The sequence below is a fragment of the Phaethon aethereus genome (assembly GCF_964289735.1).
Source record: "Phaethon aethereus genome assembly, chromosome: 23".
Lineage (NCBI taxonomy): Eukaryota > Metazoa > Chordata > Aves > Phaethontiformes > Phaethontidae > Phaethon > Phaethon aethereus.
Window position 1 is genome coordinate 4,602,692 of NC_138599.1, and position 27,883 is coordinate 4,630,574.

General features: G+C 41.5%; 1 protein-coding gene across 1 annotated transcript; it reads left to right on the forward strand.

The window, feature by feature from the left end:
- Nucleotides 1-1,147: 1,147 nt before the first annotated feature.
- NCAPD3 (non-SMC condensin II complex subunit D3) lies at nt 1,148-27,883 on the forward strand (the record flags this gene model as incomplete). The annotated part of the gene is made up of 32 exons (XM_082009863.1): nt 1,148-1,322; nt 2,193-2,375; nt 2,816-2,877; nt 3,144-3,231; nt 4,593-4,726; nt 5,447-5,519; nt 6,117-6,242; nt 6,429-6,681; nt 7,192-7,275; nt 7,429-7,512; nt 10,243-10,316; nt 11,606-11,740; nt 12,514-12,734; nt 14,161-14,352; nt 14,692-14,789; nt 14,920-15,035; nt 16,421-16,528; nt 17,070-17,184; nt 17,280-17,387; nt 18,431-18,669; nt 19,403-19,482; nt 20,773-20,910; nt 21,246-21,379; nt 21,530-21,729; nt 22,336-22,446; nt 22,867-23,022; nt 23,808-23,977; nt 24,219-24,358; nt 24,471-24,548; nt 27,436-27,510; nt 27,612-27,678; nt 27,772-27,883. The coding sequence occupies exons 1-32, from the start codon at nt 1,176-1,178 to the stop codon at nt 27,881-27,883; spliced, it is 4,101 nt and encodes a 1,366-aa protein (XP_081865989.1). The 5' UTR covers nt 1,148-1,175.

The following is a 27,883-nucleotide window of genomic DNA, read 5'->3' on the forward strand; positions in this document are numbered from 1 at the left end:
ATTATACATTATAACATAATTATCAAAACATATTTTAAAAGATATACTGTACTATACTTTAATATGATATATACAGGGGGTTGGCTGCAGTGGCAACTGTTAAAATGTTAATACTAGCAAGCTATGTTATTACTGGATTTCTCACTATTACTCACGTATTTTGTCTCAGAATATCTGGACCTTGTTTGCTGAAAACAACTTTTCTCATCATGCACTCGTGGCTGTGTTGCACCACTTTGTCCAAGCAGGCCAGCATAAGAGAGCTAATGCACAGCAGAGAGTTTACGCTCTTCATGCGGCTGGGTTGTACTTCTTACTGCTGGAAATCCCAGGTGAGTGAAGAGAAGTGCTTCTCTGGCATTGGATAAAATGTCATTCAGGCAAAATCAGCATCCTCTCATTTACGAGAATTCCAGGTGGAACAAGTGATGGCTTTTGAACTGTCCGCTTGATCTGCCTGAAGCCCTTGGGGATCACACTCAGCCATGGTGTTGAGTGCAGAACAGCTGGTACGGTCTGGAAGCAGCTTGGTCTCCTGTCATAAAGTAGCTTGATGGTCTCAGTCCAGGTCTGCATTGCCATGCATCTTCTTAGTAGTTCTGTGGCAAGTTCAACAGAGGAGTCTGAACGGTACGCAGAGCTGAAATCACACGTATTCCTCTGGTTTGACAATAATACACGATGAAGGCAGAAGCTTAGTGCTGCTCCTGCTCTGTAACTAGAGACAATTTCACTGTGCAGTGCTTTTGGACAAGTTCATTTGTGAAAATAAAAGTATTTGTTTAAAATAACCAGCCACTGGAATTTTCTAGCAGGTTGATTCACAGCAGTATCCTTCAGTATTCAAGGCTAATACATACTCTAAAGTTTTGCTCATCTTTGTTATGCAGCACATTACCAGGGGTCAGTCGGCTGTGGATCCTGATGGAGAATGTTGTCACTGATGACATGTCATCTTGATGCAGTTTGGCTTTGTTCAAACAATACTCTTTTGATTCTCCTGAACTCTCTTAGGCTCCCAGGACAATGCCATTGTCCTGGCCATCTATTTGGCTGTCAAAGCAAATGGAGAGGTGGCCAGAGGATTTGATGCTCTCTCTGTATTTTGTCTGGAAGATGGCTGATGTTGTCTTTTCTGGGCAGGTAGCGTAGCTAACCAGCTGTTCCATCAAGTGATGTTTGATAAATGTCTTCACACCCTGACAAAAAGTTGGCCTCAAGAACCAGATCTGATGAGGAAAAGAAAGAAGGTGCATGCTCAAAGCTCTCAGACCAATGCAAGAAGAAATAGAAAGAAAGGAAAACCGTGCAGGAATGGCAATGTAAGATGTTTGTGTAATCTCTTCAGATACAAATCTCTGTTAATAAGCACACGGCTGGCAAGCTATTTTACTTTTAGGTCAGTGTGATACTCTTCTGCTTTTCCACCTCTTTTTTTAATTCTTAACTTTTTATTCAGCAGTTCAGCTGTGCTCTTGATCCTCTACCAATGATTAGGAATTTCAGAGGTCTGATGATTCTACATTAGCTGCAGTTTCCTCGCTATTGACATATAGAAAAAATATTTGTCTGCGACATATTGTTGGAAAGCTCAGTAGCAGAGGGACAAACTGATTTATATCAGCTTCTTCAAGAGACCTTCAAGTTAGTATGTGACCAGCTTGCAAACGGCATTTGAGTTTCCTTGCGAACTAATTGATAGGCAGTTAAGGGCTAAATGCTCTGGTTAGCTGTACTCAGCTGCTTGTTCTAACATTTATATGATTATTTTTTCTAACGAAACTGAGGATTACGCATCAGAAATCCTGAGAGAACATCGGTGCTGCAGGGCTGTGACAAGCAAGGGAAGAAGGGCATAGGCACAATGGGAATTAACCTGAGGTGAATCTCCAATTGTTAGATTAGAATTCAGATAATTGTTTTCAGTTTTGATGGCCTTTCTCCTTCAAAACGAATATAGGCCGTGTTGGAGCTTTCTGGTTTTGTATCCAACTTTCATCTTTCTGTCTGTTGGGGGTTTTTTTCCCCCATTGTTAAATGCGTTAACTTATCTAAAAGAAAAGATTTAGAATTTTGGATGTGAAGTTGTGTTGGCACTACCCTGAGAACTCTGTGAAGCACCGAAATGTGCAAAAGAGATCAGCCAGTACTGTGGGACAGGATGGTGCTATTTCTTTTTTCTACCAATATAGATGGAAGAGATATTGGAAGAGGAGGCGGGAGAAGAGGAAGAGGACTGTGAAAATGTTTACTTTTCAACGGATGATCTTCTTCAAGTTCGCAACTCAGTCTTCCTTCTTTTGAAAAACTTCTTAAGACTTTTGCCTAAGTTCTCCCTAAAAGAAAAACCTCAGTGTGTCCAGAACTGCCTGCAGGTAATAAGATTCAACTCAAGGAACCTTATGTCCCCTAACACAAAATTTTGGTGGATGCAGAACACTCCATAGCCACGGGAGTGATGGCAGCCCAGTCCTTTCATAAACTGGTCCCTTGGTTAGACCGTCCTCAGTGTAAATCTCGGAGCAGGGTGCCTGCTCCATGTCTGTCTCTTGTGCTTGGCACTTGCTGGTTAGTGCCAGCCGGGCAGTGTCTGTTTTGTTCTGAAGTGCTTAACACTCACCATACCCGGGAGGGAGATGCACAGTATTGAGCCTCTGGGCTTTGGGAGGGGGTCTGCTTATGTTCTGCTTCCGGGAAGGTACTGTGATTTGAAAGTTAGACTCAAGTTCTCTATGGTCTGACCCCCAAGCATCCAAGCAGACCTGTCATCTTCCCCTCATGGGAATTAGCTAAGCTTGGCTTTCTTTCCTTGCAGGTCTTTGTTGAAATGACAAACTTTGAGCCAGCAGTACACAAATTCGAGTTTTCAGCAGCAATGTGAGCAAGTAATTCTTAATGTTTATACAGTGCTTTTGACAAGTAAAGTGCTCAGTGCTTGTGTTGGTGTTATCCTGTTTATACAAAAATGAAAGCAGTGATTTCTTTCACTAAAGATAATTAGAACGTGTTCCACCTACCTAACAGTAAACAACATTTAGTGAATATTGAATGTTTTCCAGTCAATGAGCACATTTAGTTGTAATAGTTATAAGCAAATGTTTCTCTGATGAGAGATGAAGACATCTCTGTCTTCTTTTTCTTAGGAAAGTTAACGAAGCCAAGTACATTCCGGAGCTGGCCTACCATGGGCTGCAATTACTGTGTTCCCCTCTACATGGTACAGAAGATAAGGTAGAAGTTGGACAAAATCTTTACCATTCTCACTGCTGTATTGAAAAGGAGTAGTTGTTTCTTTCCCTGTCTGCATGTCATTTTTGCTTGCGTGTTTTTCACTCGCTACATTAGCTTTACTTTTTGTGTGTGTGCATGTGTTTGCTGGGTCAGAGGCAAGATGGTTTTTTTTACTTCCTTATTTACTTAGACTTTTATGATGATGCGTTTTGTGATCGTTGAATTCTGTGCTTTAGTGACTCTTGTGGCAAATGAATCGACAACAGAGGATGGCTACAGTAGCGTTAGATCTCTGTATCTTAAAAAAGAGAATTCCAGCTTACTACATTTGCCTGGAATTTTCTTGTTTCCTGCTAGGTGGAGCTCCAGCACTGCTTGGTAGCGTGCTGTGGCACTGGGTTGTGCAGCAGTGAAGCATGATGGGGAAGTGTTATGCGCAGATGATGGTAAGCAGGGCTGATTCTCATTCAGAGAATATTCTGTCATTATGGAACATCCAGTTCTACCAGAAATGTGTCTGCAGCTTTACATTTTTATTTTGTTAAATTGTCAGGCACACTGTGTCATCTCCCACTTATCTGTGTGCTGCTCCTGTGGATGGAGCTTTTGAACTTCGGGTGTGACCGTGCTACTGTGTTTGCGAGTCTCTGTAAACCCATCTCAGCTACTTCTGAGCTAGCAAGCCAGGGTATTAGCAGCTGTCTAGTCAGGAGAGCCTGGAGCTCAATACACGCTAACCTGATGTATACCTGAGTGTCTGCCCAGCTTTGGCAGCCCTAGACCTATGTGTTTGAGCCTCCTCAGTTTCGCAGTGCAGCACAGGCTTTTCAGAATTGACATTTGTGACATCGGGAAGATGTAGTAGCTCCCCTTCTCAGACCCGCCTCAGCTTCCTTGCCTCTCCTCTTTGACTGCTCAGTGGATGTCAGGATAGTGAGGTGTGCTGTGATCCCAAAAGCGTGGCAGGGAGGAAGGTCCAAAAGTTCAAGTGCACATGGTGGTAAAAACATGCATTTAGTTTAATATGTCTTCTATGCAAAAAACCCGATTAATTTCTTCAAATTCCAAACGTTTCTGCTAAATGGAAGTCCACTGCTTTGGAGGGGATCTGTTGATGTCAGGAAGCCCTTCTTAGGCCTTGCTGAACTGGTATGAGAACATCACAGCTAGGAAAGATGTTGTGCATATTAATGAACGGGTCCTCTTTGAATTATTCTGCTAGGAGTCATATTTTGACTCCTAACTATTATTTGGATCTGAGTTTCTTTGGTTCAGAATTATTTCATAAATCTGGTCATAATGCTTATCCATGGGCTCCAGTTGCTACTGAAATGAACCTGAAAACGACCTTTTCTTTCCAGATTCTTCGATATGTCTTCCAGCGACTCCTCAATGTCATTCTTATGCTGGAAAGCGGTGCAGGTTCCAGACACACAGTCCTTGCAATCACATCAGCGGTGATCATTGCCAGGAACCAGGCTATAAAATTCATCAGGTGAAGTACAGAGCTCTGGCACTACCCTTCCTGGGTGTGTCTTGCTCTTTCTTCTGGCATGCCTTTGCTTTACTGTTCAGTTGATAAAGGGATGAGACAAACTGGCACTGACTTTGAAGTTGTTTGTGCAGATGAGGTTTAATTAAAATGTCTGTAATAGGAATAACTTGCTGGTGGAGGGGAAGGAAGGTGCTGTTTGGCAGAAAGGTGGCAGCAAGTGGAAGGGACCTACCTTTTGTATTTTGCTTTGTGTCACTTTTTCAGGTCTTGTGGTGTACTACAAAGTATTGTAAAGAAGATAAAAGATTAATACAGAGTTCATTTCTCCGTAGTTCTTTGCTTTCTCCTACTTAAAGATATATTTTGCCTATCTTCATTATTCCCCCTGTGTGGGCATCCATGTTGTTGAAAAATGTAGTTTGTGCAGAGATCCCCAGACAACATATAGTAAGCAGTCTGAGAATAAAGAAGCTTTTCATATTGTCCTTCTACTTGTAGAAAGGTATTGGAAGAAATGTTTTCTGCCTGTAAAGCCAGGTTAATGTAGAAAGTAAGTCGGTCTGCTCTCTGAGTATATGCTGTTGCACTAGCGCTCGTGATTCCAGACTGCGTACTTCTTCTGACTTTTGAAATGCATTCCAAAAGGAACGTCCTTGACTTGATTTTTGCTGCGTTATAAAACCAGCCTTCTTAAAATCTGCTTGTTTTCCTTCTGTGCAGTTCTCTAGTAGATGAGCTGAAAGAAGTTGTTTTTCCTGTTCTTCGAATATTGCTGCAACATATCTGTACCAAGGTATGCTAAGCTTTGTTGCATCTTAAGCTGAAGAACTCACATGTGGATACATTGCAGTATCTGTAATAGTTAAGAAATCCATTTTCACAATGTTCTGTAAGGAATGAAAAGATTTTAATCATTTGCCAATTTCTTGGCAGCCTGATTGCGTTTTGTGTTGATCTTTATCGGAGTTTTCAGACATCTTAAAAATAGCATCACACCCTAGAATACTGCGGCTGAACACTTCCCCTCTCATTCACAATTGGTTGTACCCTACTTTTGACTTTTCCAAAATTTGCAGTTGCTTTTACCACTGTTTTGGTGGAGGAAAACGAGGGTTATGAGAGCTCTTTGCCTAGCTAACTATCTGAAGACTGACATGTAGAAATACTGCCTCTGGATTTACTCTGAGCTCCACCTTTGCCTTGGGGAATTGTGTGATTGTGGGTGAGTGCTGAAGTAGTGACCAGGAAGCTGTGATTGTTCTCCCAGTCCTTGCTGAATGTGATTGTATCGCCTCGTTAAATAAAAAAACGCTTATTTTAAGCCCTGAAATGCCATTCTGACTTCTAGAGGAGAGCAATACCATACCATGCAATTGCCCTTGCTTTTTAGGTCCCAGATAAAGCTGATTATCGCACACATGCTGCACAGGCCTTGGTGGGTTTGCTGAATAAACTCCCTTGTGTAGAGTTTGCTGACTTCATCGCCTGGCTTTATAAATACTCACGCAATGCTAAAGTAAGTACATCTCCTTGATGTTACAGGGTTCAGGGACAGCAGTATTTTGAAGATGAAGGGTTCAATATCAGTACTGAATAGTGTCGTTGTTAGTGCTGGTACCTAAAAACGGGTAAACGGAGTAGGCAATGCCTGTGTCTTCGCTTACGTTAACAGAGCACCTTGTGTGCTTTTTCTTACAAACAGGTTGCTTATAGAGTGTTTGCTCTTGATGTAGCATTAGCTTTGTTGGATGTGCCCGAGAGGAACTTGGACAGCTCCTTGTCCCTGGATCATCAGAAGTTTCTACGGCATAAGTTTTTAGTACAGGTCATGGTATTGGGCCGATGTTCGGACAGAGCACCCGTGGTCCGTAGCAAAGCTTTAAGCAGCTTTGCCCACTGTCTCGACATGAAAGCTGCTGCTACTTTGGAGAGTATACAGGACTTACTACAAAGCTGTAAGTATTATGTATAAATTAGATAGTGAAAATATTTCTTGAACTTTCTGGGGAATCATTACTGAGAGATGGGAGAACTAGTTGTCAGGAACTTAAAAATCTGCACATAGTGTCCTTGTGTATTGTGTCATAATACATGAGTCTTGTTACTCCTGAAGCCTTCTATTTGGAAGGGATTTATTCTTGTATATCGGTTCTAAGTAGATTCCTCCATGAGGTACCTTTGAAGGATATTTACAGACAACTGAAATTGTTCATTGGAGAAAAAAAAAGTTAATTCTTGTCTGACAGTTGATTTAAATCTTGACTTGCCTTTTGCTTCTGCTAAGTTGTTTTGTTCGTGATTGGCATTCTGAACTCCCTTAGGTGTGGTAAAGGCCAGATGGCACAATTCAGAAGTATGCACATAGCATCCTACGGTTAGATTACTTGGCTGAAAACATTTGGAATGACAGAATATCCAGAATTAAAATACTTCATTTAATTTCTTTTTTTATTTCTTTTTGGCAGCCTCTGACCATACAGTCTTGGAAGCAAACACAAACACTGCGAGATTGACAGTCAGCGCAGAAGGTATAGAGTCATTCTCTTATAGTAAGTCGCAGGCTTTTCTTGGCATGCCATTTTCTAAAAATGTGCATATCTGTTAAACCTAGGGCATGCATGAGGCTCTCTATTTAGCAGTGAACCATCTTGCTGGGAGAACACGTGCCTTTTTTATTCTTAAACTTTTAACTCTTCTTTCAGCTGTGTCCAACCATCCACTGAGGACCTTACACAGTTTCAAAACTATTGAGTTGACAGACAGCAGTGATACTGCTGTGCTTGACGGTACGTCAAAATTATACTAACCTTTTCAGATAACTTTTCAAAACCTTAATTGAAATTAGACCTTCTGAGGTGTATTCATTGTCCATTTTTCAAAGAAAGTGGAGAGATCTTACTGTAGAGCTGTTAAAAAAACACTTATGGGTGATGAAGGGGGTGGAAGTGCCAGCCATAAAGAAGTACTATTTCCACTCAGGTCTGGACAATACATTTAATCTTGAAATACTGATGTTTGTTTGCACTAATGTGGTGGCAACACTTATCGAAAAGCAGGTAATTTATTCTTTCCTAAAAGGATGGTAATTGATGTGGGATATAATACTTGTAACTCCATAAATTTAAGAGTAATTAAATCTCGTGCTCCAGTGCACCAAGAACTACTATGTTTTTCCTACATGAAACACAGCACCTTTGGCTAGCACTCTTATGTAGGGAAGAATTCACTTCTCGGCAGCATCAGGTATTGGCTGGAGTTGAAAGCAAAGCGTGAGGTTAAACGGACTGAAGCAGAATGGCAAGCAGCTAGTTCTAATTTGTTGATAGCATGAAATCAGCAAGTAAGTTGGCTTTTGTGGCCACAATGTTCCTTCTTTGAATCTCTTCCTCTTTTCCTCTTCTGTGTAAAAGCTTTTCTTCCTAACCTTTAGGCTTCTGCCAGTATCTTTGCTCTCAGTTCTTGCAGTTCACCTCTCTTGAACTGCTGGCAATTCAATTCGCTGCTTGGTTCACATCCTGCATTTGTGTCTTTGTTACACGTCTCATGCTGCTCTTCACATGGGATCTCTCTCCCTATCTCCATGAGCCAGGCTCCAATCTTCTCCATTGAAAGCTTTCTTTTAAAACATTTTGCTGATAAATTTCCTTAATCTGCTCTCTCAGATAGAAATGTCCTCCAGGCCACTTAAGGTTTGTGTATTCCCTGTTTAGTTGCAGACTCCTTGTGGCAGAGGATGCCTGGTTTTGTATCTGATACCCAGCTGAGCATACACTTGGCACTTGGCAAAACAAATTAAGAAAAGGATTGGATGAAAAAGGACTGTCTGGAGCTCAAGAGGATAGCTGAAATACAGGGCTCGCCGAGTCAGTCAAGGTGCATTAGCAAAGCTGTCTGGCACACGCCTGTGTTTGGCTTATGCCTGTGCTAATTTTGCACTTCTATGAAGACCAAACAGCTCATACTTTAGAAGCAAAATAAATCTTAGCTGAGGATAGTCAGAACATGCTACATGCACAAGGGCAAAGATAAGAAGGGTAGAGATAATCTGCAGGGTGACATATGCATTGCAGAATTACCACTGCCCAACAGTATATAAACATTATGTTCCCTTGATAGTTCTCAGCCATTTAGAACGCAGGTTTTTTGTTTGGTTCGTGGTTTGATGGTTGGGGTTTTTTTCTCTTCTCTATGTCACTGTGAGTAAAATCAATGCCAGTTGGCAAAGTGTGGTTATTTTATTCACCTTCACAAGAACTGGACTATTTTAATGGCAAAATCTTGCAATAAAAAGATCTTGTGCTTTTTCTGTCAAGCTGTTCTCAGCTGGAAGATGCGATTGCAGTTAGCTGCCCACTAAGAAAGCGCAGATCAAAGTACTTTTGCTTCCTTTGGTAAAAATTTATTTTCAAACTACTTTTGATTAGTTTCCTGTGACTAATCCTATTTCTTAACGGCAACAGAGTGGATAGCCACGTGAATCTCTCTAAGTAACTGATCTTCAAATTTGGCATATATTTGGGAAATCTTACTTAATGCTATTGGAAATCTAACGATCAGCAATAAATAGAAACCTTAAAAGCAATGATAAAATGTTTGAAATCAGTATTGCCTGCTTGCCAAGAGTCCATCTGAATGATTCAAAAGGTGAGAAATAGTTGATTGTGGCTCTCTGTATTCATTTATGTGTCATTTAATAAACTATCATCTCGATTATGTATTTTTCCTGAGAATGTGCAGAAATAAGTATGAGGCCTAACATGATGTTCCGGGAGGAGAGATGTATTCCGGTTTCCTTGTAGACTCTTGGGTTCTTCTTTGCAGCTGCCATTCTGTAGCCTTCAGGAATTCAAGTCAGTTCATAAATGCAGTAATTTCTCCTCTGTAAAACACAGCAGTCCATATATTAATGCTTGATACTGTGTGGAGCCCTGAGGGAAAACTCGCTAAAGGCTGTAGGCATTCTGAGCTCTCTGCATACAAGTCTGTTAACTTATCTTGGGTCTGCATTGGATCCATTTGTCTGTGGTCTGCCTTCAACATGCTTTTCCCACAGATGGCAGGGTTACCTGTGCTACAGACTTTTGTTAGAACTGTGTATGATTCACCTGATGAGCTTTCAAATTGTGAAGGTAGCCTGACAGCTTTCATGTAGAAAAATAAATAGGTCAGAAACACAGATTTATTTTACTTTTCCGCATGTATCAAATAATTTGGTAGATCACATTTTTTTGTGACAAGTCCTACGATATATTTTCAAATGAAAGAACTTGGAAAAATGGTTGGTTGGTTGGTTGGTTGTTTTTCCCCTCTGGCTTATACCTCACTCTCAATTATTTTGGGTAGTTTTTTTATTGTGCTTTGTTCAGTCCTCCTCTCTTGCGCTCCGAATGTCTCAGGCAGCGAATTTCTCAGTTGAGTTCAGAGCTGTATTCCTCCTTGCTGCTGCACAGTGTTTAGTGGCTTAGTGCTGCTAAATGGTGGTGTGGGTAATTTCTTTTTACCACGGTTTTGGATAGGAAAAGAAGTCATGGCCATGCTGAGACTGAGAGCCGGAGATGAGAAAACCAATGTGAGGAAATCTGCTGTGCAGGTACGGTGTTTTTTGCATGCTTCCCTCTTCTCAGTGATTACCCAGAATGCTGTTAAAATAAATAACTAGGCCATAGTACTGTAGCAAACTCTGTGTAACTTTGCCTACCTGTAGCTGCTTGCTCTTCCTGCAGAGTGCCTAAAGGCCTTAAAAAGGTCTTGCTTGCTAATTCCCAATAAGCAAATAATGCAAGCATGATGATGGAAAATTTTTCTAGTACTCTTGTCAGCATTCTCTTATTCCGTCATTTAGAAAGAGAGGCTCTTTTCAAATGTCAATAGGCATTTCAATTAAGCAACTTCCTTATAAACTGAAGCATATTAGCTGCTTAGTTTGTTTTGACCTTGTTAACAAAGAGGTTAGGTTATATCCAGCCTCTTTTTGAGGTATGCATTGCTTTGCTTTTTGCTCAATTTTTTTAATGAAGTCATTAGCTTTTAAAGAGATATGTTTCAATGAAAATTTCATCATTTTAAAAAACACGCATCTGCTGTTGACTGCCTTCCTGTGTTAGTCCTCTTCACTCCAATTCTTCCTCCTCAGTTCACACACTGATTTGAGCTTCTCAAGTTAAGGCTTTACAATTGTTTTGATGCTTTTTGATTTAAAAAAAAAAAAAAATTAAAAATCCTGTCTTCCATATTACCGGGTAAAAGACGTGGTTCATACAAGAGTCATAGAATCTTTGGGTTGGAGGGGACCTTCAAAGGTCATCTAGACCAAACCCCTGCAAAGATCAGGGACATCTTCAACTAGAGCAGGTTGCTCAGAACCCTGTCCAACCTGACCTGGAATGTTTCCAGGGATGGGGCATCTACCACCTCTCTGGGCAACCTGGGCCAGGGTTTCACCACCCTCATTGTCAAAAATTTCTTCCTTATATCTAGTCTAAATCTACCCTCTTTTAGTTTAAAACCATTACCCTTTGTCCTATCGCTACAGGCCCTGCTGAAAAGTCTGTCCTCATTTTTTTGTAGGCCCCCTTTAAGTACTGAAAGGCTGCAATAAGGTCTCCCCAGAGGCTTCTCTTTTCCAGGCTGAACAACCCCAGTTCTTCTCTCTGTCCAAACGCTGTTATAAAATCAGAACAACTGAACAGATGCTTTCTGTTTCACTCCACATCTCTGGTTGTGCCCAGTACTCATAAAGTGTTAATGTGATGTTTCACTCTCGGCAAGATAAATTAATCTCTGCTTAACGTTGGTAGGGGCTAGATTGTATTTTTGATTTGCTACCCAATGTGCATGGCCTGTATTCCCAACAAAGGTATGCTGGTATTTGACTTCTAGGTTTTTATGAATATCCTGAAGCACAAAGTGATCCCTTGTACTGCAGAAGATTTGTCTACTCTTCAAGATCGTTGCCGGGACCCTGCTGTTTCTGTGCGGAAGCAGGCCTTGCAGTCTCTAACAGAGCTCCTTGCGGTGAGGAAAAATATATCATGATTCTTATGCAGACCTGCGATGACCAAACTGTGGGTTAAAAGAAGGAGGAAACAGCCAAATCTGATACACATCAGTTGTTCATTCAGTGAATTTCATTTCATGACTGTGCTTTAATTTTTTTATTACCTTTTGGATTGGAAGTCGTGATTCATTCTTATACATACTTGTGATTTATGTAAGATGCTTCCAACCGTTGGAAACATTTCTTTTCCTGGCTGTTGATTTATATGCCAGGGAGGAAATGTTTATGTTGCTGGCCTTCTCAAGTTAAAAAAAAATCTGAATCACTTTACTGAGATGTAATATGTAGATGATAGCATTGTAATATTTTTCTATCTTTCCTATTTATTCACAAAGGGCTAGTAACTTAGGCTTGGAGCATAGGGTTTATATTAAGCAAAGCTTTTTTTTTTTAGTGTTAAATCATCTGCTGTACAGCTTTATTGTGATACTTTTATAATTATTTATAGGGTTTCAAAAACAAAGTATTACAGTACTTTAGCAGAAGCATCAGGTAGCTTGATCATAGATATGATCAAATACCTTGTGATGTCAGGGAGATACAAGTTCTCTTGTCCCATGTGCTGCCACATTGCTGTGCAAGCTGAGCGGTATGCTGGGGTTTATTAAAATTTATTTTCGAAGTTAGTAGCTGAATCTGGAGGCTGCTAGGCCTTTGCTCATCTTACCCATGCATACAGAGTTCTATAACGATTTAAAAACGTTTCTAATACAACGTTCGTTTCTCTCAGTCTCAGTACGATAATGTTCTAGTGCAGAAGGCCTGGTTAAATGGAGTGGTGCCTCTTGTGATGGACACTGAAAGTTCTGTGCAAGAAAAGGCCTTGGATTGCCTTGACCAGCTCTTGTTGCAACATATAAAGTATTATAATAAAATCAGGAGTGAAGATGGAGAGCAGGCTCTGGCGTGGGATCTCCTTACCCTCTTGACTTCAGAAAGCCAGGAGCTGAAGTAAGTGCATTTTTCCCTTCATTGTGGGCTCTGATGGCTTTTCCATAACAGCCTTTGTCCAATGCATCGGATATTTTTATTGCCTTTACTATGTTAGCATTCAGGGACAAAATCCAGAATTTGGTAGAATATGCAACTTTTCCTTTATGGGAGGAAATTGCCTATTGACTGGAGGACTAAGATAAGAGTATGAGTTTATACTCTCAGCCCTCTCATTCACTGTGTGGCCACAGACCATTAGGTGTCACAGGTTACATATTGTTTAAATACACGTACCGTATATTGTGCAAGGACAAGAAACTAAATTTATTGGGGAGGGGTTAAGCTGTTTGAATTTCCTGTTGAAATGGACATTATGAGTGCATATTGCTGCTAGAGATGAACACTATCATGTTGTGAGGTGCTTGTGTTGCTCTGCCAGTTCCTGGGACAGAGGAGCTGTCAAGCATGGACAAGCTGGCCGTTGGTGAGAAGAGTGCAGTTTTCCTTTGTGTTGAGTATTTTCACTTGCTCTTCTTGTTACCTGTGCTCTCTCTCTGAACTTGAGTGTTCATAATACAGGAGGTGTTGCATGCTGTTCTTGATGTGTTGATAGCAGCATGAATATTTAAGTCAAATGGAGGTGTTCTGATGACAGAAGTAAGAGAGGATATATAAAGAAAGGAGAACATCGCCTTTTATTAATTCTGATGTTCAGTATGTTACTTGCCTTACGACAAATAGAATTATTCTGCCTTTTGCAGAATGCTGTGGGAAGACGCAGAAGAAATGGGATGACACACAGTATGACAAGGACACAACATTGATTAAAGACAGCTGTATGTTTATTAGTCAACAGGGCATAATTGCTCAGAAATAGCAAATGAGATACTGGTTGTGCTACCTTGCCAATCTGTGAAACTGTCAGTGTTCTAATTTGGGCTATTTTATAACATAGTTTGCAGATTCATGGCACCTTCTTCTTCATGACCTTAGAGTACCTTGCAGCTTAATAAATCTCAGAACTCTTTCAACATGAAGTAGGTAGCTAGGGTTAAATAGAAAAGTGAGCAGCTGTCCCATTATGGGTATTAAAAAACAACTACTGGAAAGTCTTTGTTACAGGTTGCTGAATTTATATTTTCTTGATTTGTCAGGGTATCACCTGGACCTTCTATCTTAGTCACACACAGCACTACATCCATGCTTGTATGCCAGGTCTGTAGTGCGTCAGGATTATGAACTGAGAGACTGAAAATATTGCTAGTAAAATATGTAGTAGAAATTCTGACGTATTCTGAGTAGTGGACAGGCCAAGTGATAGCAGCTTTGTTGTGTTGCCCAGTGTATCCTGGATAGGGATGTTGGATTTTATTGCCAGTATCTAAGACCAAGTGTTTTGTTTACTCCTGCTGTAACTTACTTTTGTTTTCTGTCTTCCTTGTAGCCGTTACTTGAACAAAGCTTTTCATATGTGGTCCAGACAGAACAAGTTCACCTCCACTTTCATCAGTAATGTCATGTCCCATGTGGAAACAGAGCATGCTGTACCGGCTTGGATGTTGCTTGCTAAGGTGGCAGGTTCTTCACCCAAGCTGGATTTTTCCAAGGTCATTGAATCCTGGGACAATGTCAGCAGGTATATGTGTGCTTTGAACTCCGTCCTCCACTCTGCAAGAGAGATGTGCATGAAAAGGAGGAACAAAGCAAGTGAGCACTTTCTGTCCTTCCACAGGCAGAGTGCTGTTTATCTGCTTAGGTTACAGTCTAATCATTCAGGCAATTGGTTCTGCAGCTAGGAGGCAAGTAATGGCCCGCAGATTTGTGTGGTAACCAACTCTTACCTTAAGCTTTTTGAGTTTTCATTTGGTTTGACAGGTCTGCCTTAACGCATATCCCAGATGAAAGGATTTTTCTGCTGTGGTTTGGTGATGTTCCTTAGTGTTAATGTTAGTTTGTCTGCTCTACTATTTTTCAGGCAGCAGAACATGAGCACTGATACTACGGGACATATACTGTGTGTCATCGGCCATGTTGCAAAGCACCTCCCTAAAAGCACCTGTCAAAGACTGATGGGTGAGTGGCCCTCAGAAACTGCGAAGGAGAAGGCAGGGTTCATGCCTCCCATCTTAACAGTTAGTTCTTCTCCATAAGCAGTTGATAAGCTTAGAAAATGCTCATTTTATGTGTGTGATCTCCTTTGCAGATAATATCAAGTGCTGGCTGAGAGAGTCTCAGTGTCCCTTGGAGGTGATTAGCCCAGCTGTAGAAACTTTGCAGAAGCTCTGCCATGCGTATACAGATGTGCTGGAGGAGGCACAGGTGTGACTTAAAAATACATCTTTTAAAATAGCTCTTTTCACACTTAGGAGGGCTGTCTCTTGAAGGCAGCTTCTGCCTCCAGTCCGTTGGTTGACTAGCTCACTAAACAAAGAGGATCTGACGCCAGCAACTTGAGTCTGTTCTGCTTAGCTCTTTTCCTTGCTTTGCTGCAGTTGTGCTGGAGAGCAGCCTGTAGCTAAGGATGGACTTGTAAGAAATGTTTTTTCTTCAGAATAATTTTTTTTCCCCATCTGAAATACCTTGCATTTGCCTTCTGTCAAAGTTTACCTAAAGGAGACCTATTGCTGTGCCTTTATGATAACAGGTATTTCTCAGGCATGGTCCAGTTCAAAGCTATAGATTTATACAGTAAGCTCTGATTATTCTATATCAGAGCTGCTGTAGATACACATATTTTCTAGACCTCTTTCATGGGACCAGACAGGATGTTAATAACGCATCATTTGCACATTTCTCTTCTCTGCCCTCATTTGTTTTATGCCATAGCTTTGTTCCACTTCTGTAGTGAGAAGGTGGGCTATCTTTTGCTGGTAAAATAGAGATCTTGGCCTGAGCACAGTTGCAAAGAAGCTAAAACTGATGCAGGTCTCTCTTGCTAAAGGTTTCTCTTTGTGTATGTGTTATATTTCTCTTTCAGTATTGATGACAGCTATTTTATAATAGGCATTCCAATAAAGTTTAGTAAATAGTATGCAAAACTGCACACTCTGTACTTCAGAAGCCAGGGTGGATTGAGGATTTCTGTCTTTTTTTAAACTGACAGTCAGAAAATCCTCTCTTGTAGTTATATTCATCACAGTATATGCTGGCTTACAACCAAATGCAGATGTTCCTGTACGTTGGTCACTTTAGCACTTCCATCAGCTTAGCTGCCATACATATATGTATTTGGTTTCTTATGTTACCCGTTTTAGATGGTAGCAAAAGAGAAATGATGCTTTATTTTCCTCACAATCTGGTAGACAATTAGCTTTTTTTGTTTCCCCTCCACCCCTTGGAATTCATTTGAATGTACAAACAACATTTAAAAACGCACACAGACAACTTCAAATGTGTTGGATATACATGGAACAGTTGCCTAAATCCTTTTTGTTTAAATTTGTGTGATTTCTATAATGAAGTAAACTTAGGCCTGTGGATCATTAAAAAACAGATTCTCCAAGCTGTTTTGACACTCACATCCTTTGATGTGCAGGAAGAATTTTTAAAGCTCTAAGTCACTGTCTGATCGATTTCAATAGGATCTAGATTATTAAAAGCATATAAGGACTTTCAGATTAGGGATTTGTATGTGGACAGATACTACAGCTACATTTTGTTTTATTAATAAATTGCCAAATTATTTTTGTTTGATTATGGAACAGGAGCTGCTCAACCAGGTGTGTGGCGATTTAGTATCCACCTGTGAAAGCTATATTTCAGATATAGTCCTTAAAGAGGATGGAACAGAGCAGCTGCAAGAAGACCTTTTGGTAAGTTTGGTTCCCGTTCACAGATTGGTCACAGGATGCAGGTGTACTTGAAACTGGTGCTCCTTAAAGTTCACACCAGTAACTGTTATGTAGAAAAACACTGATATGCATGCCTTGTGTGTGAGCTTGTAATGAAATCTTGTATTTATGGGCCTGGGAGCATACAACAGTTTATACATCAGCAGTTGCTTTAAGGATATGATACCCCATGTATTTTTAATAAAATTACGTGTTTTTTCTTTGCTTTTCCACTCATATTTCTTGGATGAGCCGTTTGGGAAATAAGTCTATGAAACGCATAGAATGCTTTGAGGAATATTTCAGTATTACTAGTAGATGTGTGCAGGTTATAGCATATTAAACACCCCCCCCCCCCCATTTCTGTTTCAAATCTTCACCCTTCTGTTCTCTAGCCACTGTCTTCTTGAAAGGATTGAAGGAATTTTAAGTTGGTTTCGGAGAACTACCATACCAACTCCTGCCGACTTAATTTGCAGTTCAGCCATTGTCTGTTGACTGCAGTGTTGCTTCTCCTCTGTAGGTGAGACACCTCTTCATCTTGGGTGAGGCTGCACAGCTGTGTCCAGCCAAAGTGGAGAAACACATCTTTCTTTTGATTCAGTCCATTCTGGCTGCTTCTGTCAACGAGGACCAATGTGAGGCGCTCTCCTTACTGCCTTTAATTTTAAATTTACAGACAACACTGTTTACCAGAAAAGCATGTTTTCATCTCTGCCCTGTTCTTTCCTAGTGTCCAGCTCTCCATATGGTGAGGAAATTCCAGCTTCTCAGCCACTGTCCCAATTCAGAGGATCAGCCATGCCTCCGGTGGTCAGAGCTCATGCATTCATTACTCTAGGTAAGTGCCATCCTGCAGCAGAAGCATGCCCTCACGTATCCACTTCCCACCCTTCCTGGTTAAAGTTCCACTCAAAAGCTGTGTCAGTTGTAATGGATAGCCACAGTGCTCCATGTTTGCATTGCCTCAGCTCATAGCTTTTAGCAAGGCAAATATCCATGGTTACCAGTTGCACAAACCATAAAAATACTGCTATCTCTGTGACTGCTTCTCAAGGTGGTTAACACATTAATAGTGATCAATAATTAGCAATGTCCTTCAGAATTGTACTGTCCTTGTACTCGGAGTTGGTCGCTGTCTGGCTGAAGGATCAACTTATATGTGGTAAGGTACTCAACAAAGGAGGAAGAAAACTTGGTGCTTTTGGTGCAGTTTAGAACAGAATGACTGCACGTAGTTACTTGTTCTTCTCAGCACGAATGAAGAGCTTCTTTGAGAGAAGCCTGGTCAATCTGTATCTCCAGTATTTCGGTCTGTATCTTCCATATTATGGAGAGTACTAAGTGAAAGTTCTGGTTTTGTAGTACCTCTATGATTAGTGACAAGTCTCTTCTCTTGCAGATAGACAGTATTTTTCTTTCTTTAACTGCTTTGGGAAGCTTGATACTTTTGTACAGAGCTTAGAAACAGTTAGGGAGAAGTCATGTTAGAATGCAGGCTATTTTATTTTAAGTTGGTTTAGTGATGCTCTTAGAGGTGGGTGTCTCCCTGCTATGCCTATGACAGCTGGGGCTGTTCTTTTTAGCTGCTTTGAATAATACCCTGTACACAGAAATAGTTCATTGTGAAGGAGGGAATTTGGCATAGAGACCCACACTGTAGGACTAAGAGGAGTTTGGAAGAACTCCTTGAAGTATCATTTCTTTGAGAGATCGTGCTGATTGCTCATCAAGTTTCAGCATGTGTTTCTTGTTTATTCCTCTGTTTACTTCCTGATTCCTTTCTTGGCTTGTACTGGACCCAAAGGAGGCAGTAAGTGGGGCTGTGGTGGTTAGGAAGAAGAATATATTCACAGCACTGACAGACTCATCCCTGTTTCACAGGTAAATTATGTTTACAGCATGAAGATCTGGCAAAGAAATGCATTGCAGCTCTAGCTCGAGAACTGGAGGTATCGCATGATGTGGCTGTTCGCAATAATGTTGTCATCGTTATGTGTGATCTATGTGTCCGCTACACATCCATGGTGGACAGATACGTACCCAACATTTCGTTGTGTCTGAAGGACCCAAATTCCTTCATTCGTAAGCAGACGCTGATCCTGCTTACCAACCTTCTGCAGGTAAATAAAGGTCCTAAGCATGTATCTGACAGCCCGCTTCAAGTACCTCTGTTGTGCTGAATACTGGCAACCTGTCTAGTGGGTATATTGCTTATACCTTGATTAATCTACACTTAATCAAGAAGACTTTAAACTATGTATTTTGTTACTGCTTTTTTTCGCTAGCTAGGCAGAAATCGTATTGAGGACACAGTTGTATAATGAGATTAGTTTTAGTCAGTGGTTACTTCTTTTCTTGTCTTCTCTTTGTTTCTTTGAATTCCCTTCAGTGTCACTCCTCTATGAATGAATATAACAAGCAGCACAGGCACCTTTTTGTCCTCCTGTCTCTCCTTATTGTTCTAAAGATGTAAATGTTGAGAGGCTCAAGATGTTTACCCTCCCAATGTTCATATGAAGCCAACCAAGGCAGATCTGGAGTGCATTTGGCTCTGAGAACAGTGTTGAAGAGCATGTGTGCCTTGGGATGGGAGAACAGATTTTTTATGTTTCTACTTTTTTACTGATACCTGTGGTAAACCTAGATGCTCGCTGCTGTGGATTTTATGCTGTTTAAAGCATCCTCCAAAACATTGTCTTGTCAAGGTTTGTTTTGCGTACCTCCAGCTGAAGTTGTATGGCTTGCTCATTTGCCTGATGTACATTCAGATATTGTCACGACTGCAGTCTCAAGGTTTACACTAGGTTTTTCGTGATTCAGGCTGAGAATTTATTGTCCGCTGATTTCTTACAGGAGGAGTTTGTGAAATGGAAAGACTGTCTCTTCTTCCGTTTCGTCAGCGTCTTGGTGGATCCAAATCCAGATATTGCCAGGTAAAATACTCATCTGTAAAATAAAGTAGTTGAAGATCAGAGATGTACTTAAAACCAGCTTCAGTCTTGCACCTTCAGCATGCAGAGAAATATTTCAGCAAGAGAGCAGATGATTCTCTCATTAACCTCTTCAATGATAGTTGTTCATGCTCTAGGGTCTGCAATGGTAGCAAAGGAGTGGAGAACCTCTTTCAAAGTAATTTGAAGTAGCAAGCTGTGTGTTCTTGGATGTCTTCAAAACATGCAGCTCTGCTCTATTTTTGACTCCTAGTTACCCAGAAAAAAAAAGACTTTTTGAAACAAGCCTTTAGGAAATCGTCCTCATGGTTTTCTAATAGGTTCTGTCTTGAGTACTGGTCTTGTTTTAAGAATAGGATTAAATAGTCTCTTTTTTCTTACATGGCATGCCTTGCCTTTTTAAACCATCTACTACATTTTGTATTACTTTGACATGTAAGAGGAATTATGCAAACTGGTTTTAAGTGCATGTTTATGAAGTTTTTGTAGTTTCAAAGTCTCAAGTTGCTGTGTTAACATAAGAAATGAGAGGGGGGCAGGTTCCTCTAAGGATGGTAGATCGTACAGGGATGCTGGATGCAAGGAGGCTTGGACAGTTTGCTACTTCTTTCTACCTGGAACAGTCCATCTGAATATTGGTGTTTCCAAGGCCATCAACCTGTCATTGCGTACTAGCACATATTCACACTTTCTTTTCTCTTCAGTGACTTTTTAATATGTAAAAATGTCTTTCCAGTAGATGGTGACATTGCAACATCACGTTCCTAGAGCTTTAGCTAAGGAACACAGTGCTATTTCTTTGGGAGCCTTTTTCTTTGCATCTGCATTCAGTGACTGCATCCAGACAAAAACACATTCTTCAAGTCTGGGATTGACTTGCACCTCTTGCAGGACTTTTGGTGATTCACTTTTTGCAAAGTACTGTAAGTGTCTCAGCCACAATACAACTTAAGTTATTTAAGTAATGAAAGTGTTGTGCCTGAATTCAAGTTCAAATTTATTTCTGTCTCTGTTGAATGGCAAAAAAGTGAAGTAGTATTGTGGACGCTGAAAACATCTATCTCTTTCTGGATGAAAAAAGGCTTAAAGTCAATAAACTGATAGCCTTGTTTGGGCCCAGCTGGAGCTGGGCAAGAATTAAACATGGTATTGAGGAAGACTTAGCAGAGGAAAACCATCCTCCCACTTTACGGCTTGTAACCCTACGCTGTGTTTCAGGGGTGGCTTTTAGAAGCTGACGGATGATAAGTTCTTCCTTTTCCTCCTTTCCAGGTTTGGAGAGTTCTGCTTGGTGCATCTCTTGCTGAAGAGGAATCCAGTAATGTTCTCCCAACACTTCATTGAGTGCATTTTCCATTTCAATAGCTATGAGAAACACGAGAAGTACAACAGGTTCCCCCAGAGTGTGCGGTCAGTTGAGCACATTTATCTCCTTATTGCTAAATGATGGGCTGTCTGGCTGTGCAGCTTTTGGTTGCAGCAAAGCGCTTGTGGCATTTATAATTATGTATGCAGTAGGGGGGAAACAGCTAGGGGAAACAGTGTTAAATTAAGAATGTCCTGCCTTCCCCATGACACTTCTGGGAGGACTTCTGCATGTAATTTGTGGGAGTATGTGGTATCCTGACAGATTTATGGGTCTTGAAAGTGACATTCAACTATTCCTTTCTGATTTAAAGTCTTATTATTTCTATGAATTCATATAATGTGGCTTGGCCCTTGTAAAATGTCTTGCTCTACCACAGGGCAAAGAATCTCTTCTCTCTGAAGGGAAAAGATAACAAAGAAAAAAGGATGCGTATCTACAGGTTCCTGCTAGACCACTTTACAGATGAGCAGAGGTTCAGCATTACAACAAAGATCAGCCACAGCATCCTAGGTAAGGGTCTGTCTTTAAAAATACGTCAAACAAAGAACTGATGTCTATATAAAACCACTAGCCTCTCAATCCAGCCGTGTTCTCTTCCTGTCTTTACTGGCACTGCTGTTTCCAGTAAAATACTTCTTATTTCTTCCCTGTGTGTTCCAGCATGCTTTGTGGATAAGGTCCTTCCATTGGACTTGGAAGCCAATGAGCTGCTCTCGGATACATTTGCAGTCCTTAGCTGCAAAGAAATCAAGCTATCAACTATGAGATCAAAACCTGATGAAGACATTCAGCCTGATGAAGATGAAATGGCAATGGCCAATGCTGTCATGCAGGTGGCACAAAAAAAGCTCATCTCCCAGGTGAATGGCACTTGATCTGGTGTGGGAGGAGGGCTGGCCATGATCCTCGGAGGAATTTTACCTTTCTGTGACAGAGAAACTTGGGCAAAAACTATCCAAGCAGCATACCAATGCCAATGACATACTGTGCCTGTAGGCTGTTACTCAGACTCTGTCTGTAGGTCCATTCTGATCTGAGGGCACCTGTGGAAGCACCATGTGTTGTAAATGAAGACGTTACAGCTAGATTTGTGAGGGATACTGGTACTTGAGGGGTTAGTTGGAGTGATTAGAAATGCATTTGCTTTGAAGTCAGTGAAGCTATGCTAGGCTAAATTTGTTCCACAGATCTTTTATTGGTAAAGCGTTTGAGCGTAACAATGTTTTTTGGTGCACCTTTTGGCAATTTGCTTTCAGTGAGAGAACTGACTGACTTAGTGATGTATCTTAAAAGCTTCCACTTAGGTTAAAAGCCTATGTACATGCTTGAGGCATGAGAGCAGGCTTAATTGCGGTAATTCCTTTGCTGTGGAGTGATAACTCCTTTCACTTAGGTCATTCATCTAACCACGGAGTGGTTTCTCCTTTATTGCATCATGTAACTCTTCATGCCTTGTTCAAACAAAGGTTCAAAAGAAGAACTTCATAGAAAATATCATCCCAATAATCACGTCACTGAAATCTTTGATGGAGCAGAAGAGGAGCCCAGCTCTTAGGGACCTTATGAACTACCTACGGGTAAGGGGAAGTGTTTTCTTGTCGTTTTTTGTTTTTTTTTTTTCTCAAGTTAATGTATTAGATGTGCAATCAGCAATGGAATGAACAGCCGCCTTAGAAGGAAGTTTAGAAGGCATATGATGTTGTGACACTGCCACTGTGTTAAATAATGTGGGAGGTGGAGGGATTTTAGATAAGGATCTCGCAGTGTGTTACATGTGAGCCTCCTCAGTGGAATGTGGGCAGAAAGCTTGAATGCTGGAAAGCTTTTTCATGTTCTGAAGTACAAATTGGATTCAAAACTCTTAGTCTGTTAAAAACACCTCTGCTCTACCAACTGGTATTTCCTTTTGCACTTAAGCAGCTGTGATCTGAATGGAGACATGAATCAGTAGTCAGGAGAGATTTCTGAAAGAGTTTAAACATTCCTTATTGCTCCAGGAAATGATGCAAGATTACCGAAATGAAATCAAAGACTTCTTTGCGGTGGACAAGCAGCTGGCAGCCGAGCTGGAGTACGATATGAAGAAATATGAAGAGCAGCTGGCCAGGGAGAAGGAGTCAGACCAAGAGCAGGTCTCGGCAGCGGGGGCAGAGGTTGTTGGTGCCGTTAACTCTGTACACGTACTGTTTCCCCTGCTAAAGTTTGTATACACATAGCACCCAGACTCTGTATGTCTGTGGACTTTATCACAGCACTCTTAACAGAATGGCTATGTAATGTTCTCATGCCTCTTCACATTTGCTGACAGAAGCTTTGGTTTCAGTCATTTAATAAGCTTAGAATGACGACAAACACCATGCATTAGGCAAAGAGAAGCAGGAAACAACTAACGTAAAAAGAATTCAATTTAAAGGGAGAACTAAGTCTAATTCGCCGCTAGCTGTGCTTATATGTTGTACTGCGCTCTGTTCTCAGGGTGATAAAGATGATCAGGTCAAAAAGAAAAGAGTTCATTTTGTCTGACTTTAGGTGTACACAAAGTGGAAACTTAGATCTGTCCTAGTGATGCAGATCTTCTTTTAAAGTCCATGTAAAGAAATAAGTATGTGCTCAGGTCAATTGTCCTGAACTATTTTAGATACCTACCTTAAGATGAGATGACTTCTACTCTGGAAGTACCTTTCTCTCTCTGCTGACTTTAAAAGACCACCTATATATAGACCTCTAAACTAGGACCTATGTATCCCATCAAAACTTCCTACTTGCTTCTTGTTAAAGTTTCGTCCAATAAATTCTTTCTCCCTAGCACCCCTTTATGTCCGTCACACAAAGGGCAGTTCTTAATCACACAGCATGTAGGTCTAAGCACCTTGTATCTAGGGTTTTCTACACTTGAATCCGTTGTTAGACATATGATCTTTTCTCCTGTTTTCTGTAGCAACCACCATCTTTGGAGACGGCTGTACCTTCTGGTGTCTGGAATAATAATGCTCAGTCTCCTGTAAGTGGGACACCGTCCTTGCCACCTGGATCAAGTCCTTCCTCTGTGCCTTCTGAGTTGACTACACCTAGTGATGATGTCCTGAAACAGCCGTTACTTGGTTGCAGGTATGCATTTCTGTTTATATTACCGGTTATGATATTCTGCAGGGCTATTGCTTTGCTTATCCACTCCTTACTTAACGGTATGAAAGTCACCAGTGTTGGAGCACAATCTTCTCCATTACATTTGGTGTTTAAGATTATAAGGGATTGGGAAGGGGACAGGTCTCTCTCCTCATTGCATGTATCTCATCTGGGCTTGCAGAAGAATATCTCTTTACTGTTTCTGTCGTGGTTTGCCCTGTAGGCCAGCATCCTTGAGCACGCTTGCCATCCTGAACTCTGCCAGGAAAGCAATGGAAGCCAGAAGCAAGCAACGCACTAAGAGTGTTGGAGGAAGTTTATCGGCTGTATCACTTCCATCAAGCACAGCTGTCAGCAAGCAAGGTAGGAAGCTTGCTGCAAACTGACCTGGCACTGGACTAGATCTAGTTGACACAGCTTGATTGTCAGACCCTTGAGGTCTCTTAAGTGAATCCATTTCTGTTCTTAATTCTAGCATCCTTTCAAAGCCTGAATCAACAGTCTACCGGTGAAAATGTTTCTGTGGTGGGCCGTGCAATCAGCACACCAGAACGTAAGTATAACCCAAAGAAACCCTCTCCAAACTGGGCTGAGCACTCATTCTCTGATAGAGGTAGCAATGCATGGCTCCCCTAAAGAGCAGAGAAAATTAGTCATTGATAGCTATAGATTATGTATTTATCTAAATGGTTGTAGTATATAAGAACCATTCTGAAACGAAGGTCTCAGGTGAACGATGTACATAGGAAAGGACAGTCCAATACAGTCTCCATTTACATGTCACAGGGTATTATAGTATTGAGTCAGTGCAGGAGAGCTTTTATTTTGGGCTGCTGAAGTAACAGAGCTACTGCCCTTTCTTCCTTCATCAGCTCTGGGGTGCCAAGAAGGCATGTTGTCATGGTTCCTTAATAGCATGTGTTACCCGAAGTGTGCAAGATTCTGTTGAATTGAGACATTTGCTCTGCTTAACTCTGGAAGCATAGCTTAGCATTTTTAGACTGAATTACAGCACCCTGCTGCAGAGGAAAATACTCAAGGTCTGGTCCTTTTCAGCTCTAAGATAAGGGGTTCCTGTTGTTTCCACAAAGGATGTCAGGTAAGCTATGACCTGCTTCTAGAGCAGGCAGTGAGCTGTGAGAATTGCAAGAGAACACAGAGATCTGCTCAAGTGGGATTAATAACCTGCATAGTCATGTGTGTGTGTGTTCTACGTTAAGAAAGAACTGGACTGAGCACTGGAGAAGGAATGATTTGGATTTTTTACTGTGCAGTGGAAATTAAAGTAAAAATACACAGAGAGGAATCTCTAATACACAAATTGTGAGACTCAGCTGTGCTTATGACCACTGCAGCTGAATTGTCATTTCACAAAACCTGACCTTCAAAAGTTAGGTTTTATTGGAATGCTTTCTGACAGCCCCACAGCATTCTGCAGTGTCACCTTCTGCAAGCACAAGAGGCAGTCATAGTAAAACGCAAATGGAGCCAAGTTCCAGCAGTAGATTCCCTTCGTTTATGTGAGTTCGCTGCCGAACTCCTTTAGGGCATCTCCATTGTAGTGCGAATTGTGAGTGTGATAAACACCCTCACGCACTCTGGAGAGCGCTCCAGTTAAGCTGGGAGTATCGGTTAGCTCTGACAGGTTGTGAATTGTTGCAGGGAGGGGTCGATGCTCCAGAAGCATAGGTGTCTGACCGCACTCTTTGCCTGTATCTGTGCAAACACCGGACCTGCACGCACACAGGAGAGCAAACGACATGTAGCCAATAAGGCAGTCAGCTCTGTGGCAGTCTGCAAATACCTGACATTCACGAGCAGGCAGGCGCAAACCAGCGGCAGTGATGTGCATTCACTGGAAAATGTGACCCTTCTCTTCCCTATATGCTCCACTGTTTGGCTAAGTTTGTCTGCCTTGGTGTTTCTCTCTGCTGCCTGAGCAGCAAGCAATGATCTTTGTGCAAAAAAAAAAAAAAAATGGGAGCATGTTTTTAGAGAGCAGAAACCTTTAAGCGCCATATCCCTGTCTGGAAGCTTGCACGGCTGTTTCTCTTAAGCGCCATATGGTGAAGAAGGAGGAAGAACATTAATCTGCAGTGGTACCAGGGCTGAATTCCTACTTTGCTTCGAGGCAGCATGTGTCCTTCAGCAGGGAGACAAACTGTGCAGAGCAGTATCATCACTTCAGTTAGCGTGTGTTGAGCCATCTGCATGGTGGCGCTGGGTCTTGCAGGCTGATAGACAATCAAAATAAAACATTTTTATTTCTCTGATAGATCATTCTGAAACTATTGGAGATGCAGTTCTTTGCAAACCATTTTGTACTTGAAGTTAAGAACAGCTGCCTCTTCCCTCTACCTTATTCAACTGTTCTGGCTGTCACTCTCTCCTCTGCTGTCTTTGGCTCTCCTTCTCAACTCCTGCTCGTTACTTTGAGAATGGCTAAGTGGGTCTGGGCAAGTGTAGATTGCTTCACTGTGGTACATAAACTGTGAAGATACCACCTTTGATTGTATGGAAAGCCCTACCTGATGACAGTTCTTTACCATTTCCTTCCTTCCTTTCACATAAACTTCTCCTGAACCAAGGTAACTTGTTAAAGCACACACTGCACAAAGTCTGAGGACACTTGCAGGTCGGTCTTGGGAGATGCAGAGGCCAACTAAGGCAGATAGATTTAGTTGGATTTCCACTACAAGCTTCAGTGATTCCCTTCCAGGACAGGGAAGTAGTTAAAGAGCAAACCCAGTTAGTCTGGAGAGAGAAGTCCTTTTAGCAGCATTTCCATCTCCTGCCCTATAAAGCACTCTCTACCTTAATTCCTTGTGAAAGGTTCTAGGAAACATGAGCATAAAACAGAGTGTTGAGTAAAGTAAAATCTGAATATTGTGACATCTCTCCTGAGAGAAATGACAGAAAAGAGACAGCTGACAACTATGGCCTATTCAGGCAAGCTAAATTCTACCCAGCTTCCTTGTAAAGTGATTCCTTTTTCCTGGCTGCAGGCAGTTCCTTATGGAAGGGCTGTCCAGGCCCTTTGTCAGTCTGCAGGGGCCCCATATTCTGCCTTGACTAGGCAAAGCAACTGGTCTGAATCTAACACGTGAAAGATGGCAAAGCCTCAGTGGAAGGTGTGCCTCTCCCACGTAAGTAGGACAAGGAGGCGCCTGACTGAGGTCCCGTATTTAAATTCATTTCCTCCACATACAAGGAAGGCTCTAAGTCTGGAGATTGAAGCTGATGTGCACAGATGGCCCATCAGATTCAGCACATCGTTTTGTGGCTGGACAGGAGACACTGAGATCTGCTGGGCTGGAATAGAGAGATGTGTATGAGCTTGCTATTAACTGGATATACTTACACTTAAGTGTTCTACTACAGCATGCCTTGCCCTCTGGCTGTGTCACAAGCTGACTGCTAATACGTGCTTTTTCTTTCAGAGACCATTAATGACTTGACTTTTGGTGCTGGGGTCAGTTACATCAGCTTGACACAGACACCCACTTCACCTCCAGGCAAGTTATCGTTGTGATTCTAAGTTGAGGGGGGGAAGAACCCCCAAATGATCAAATCTGTGGCATTTTTTAAAATATTAAAATATATGTATTATTTGCAGAGAAGAAAGAGGCCTTGACTGAGGATGAGCCGAGAGATATTATCTGTTTGACATCACCAGAGAAACCGTAAGTCCAACACAGGTCTGAAACAGGAATCACAGTGAGAAGGACTGGTAAAGTGCTTTAAAATAAATGGTTGTTCCGCTTCCTTTGTTCCAGCCCATCCCTGCCACGTGAGTGGAAAGTAGAATCCCCAGCAAGGAAACAGAGCAGCCAGCGTGTCCCTCTGAGACGGTCCCAGCGGAGAACTCCACTGAAACCAGATAACTGA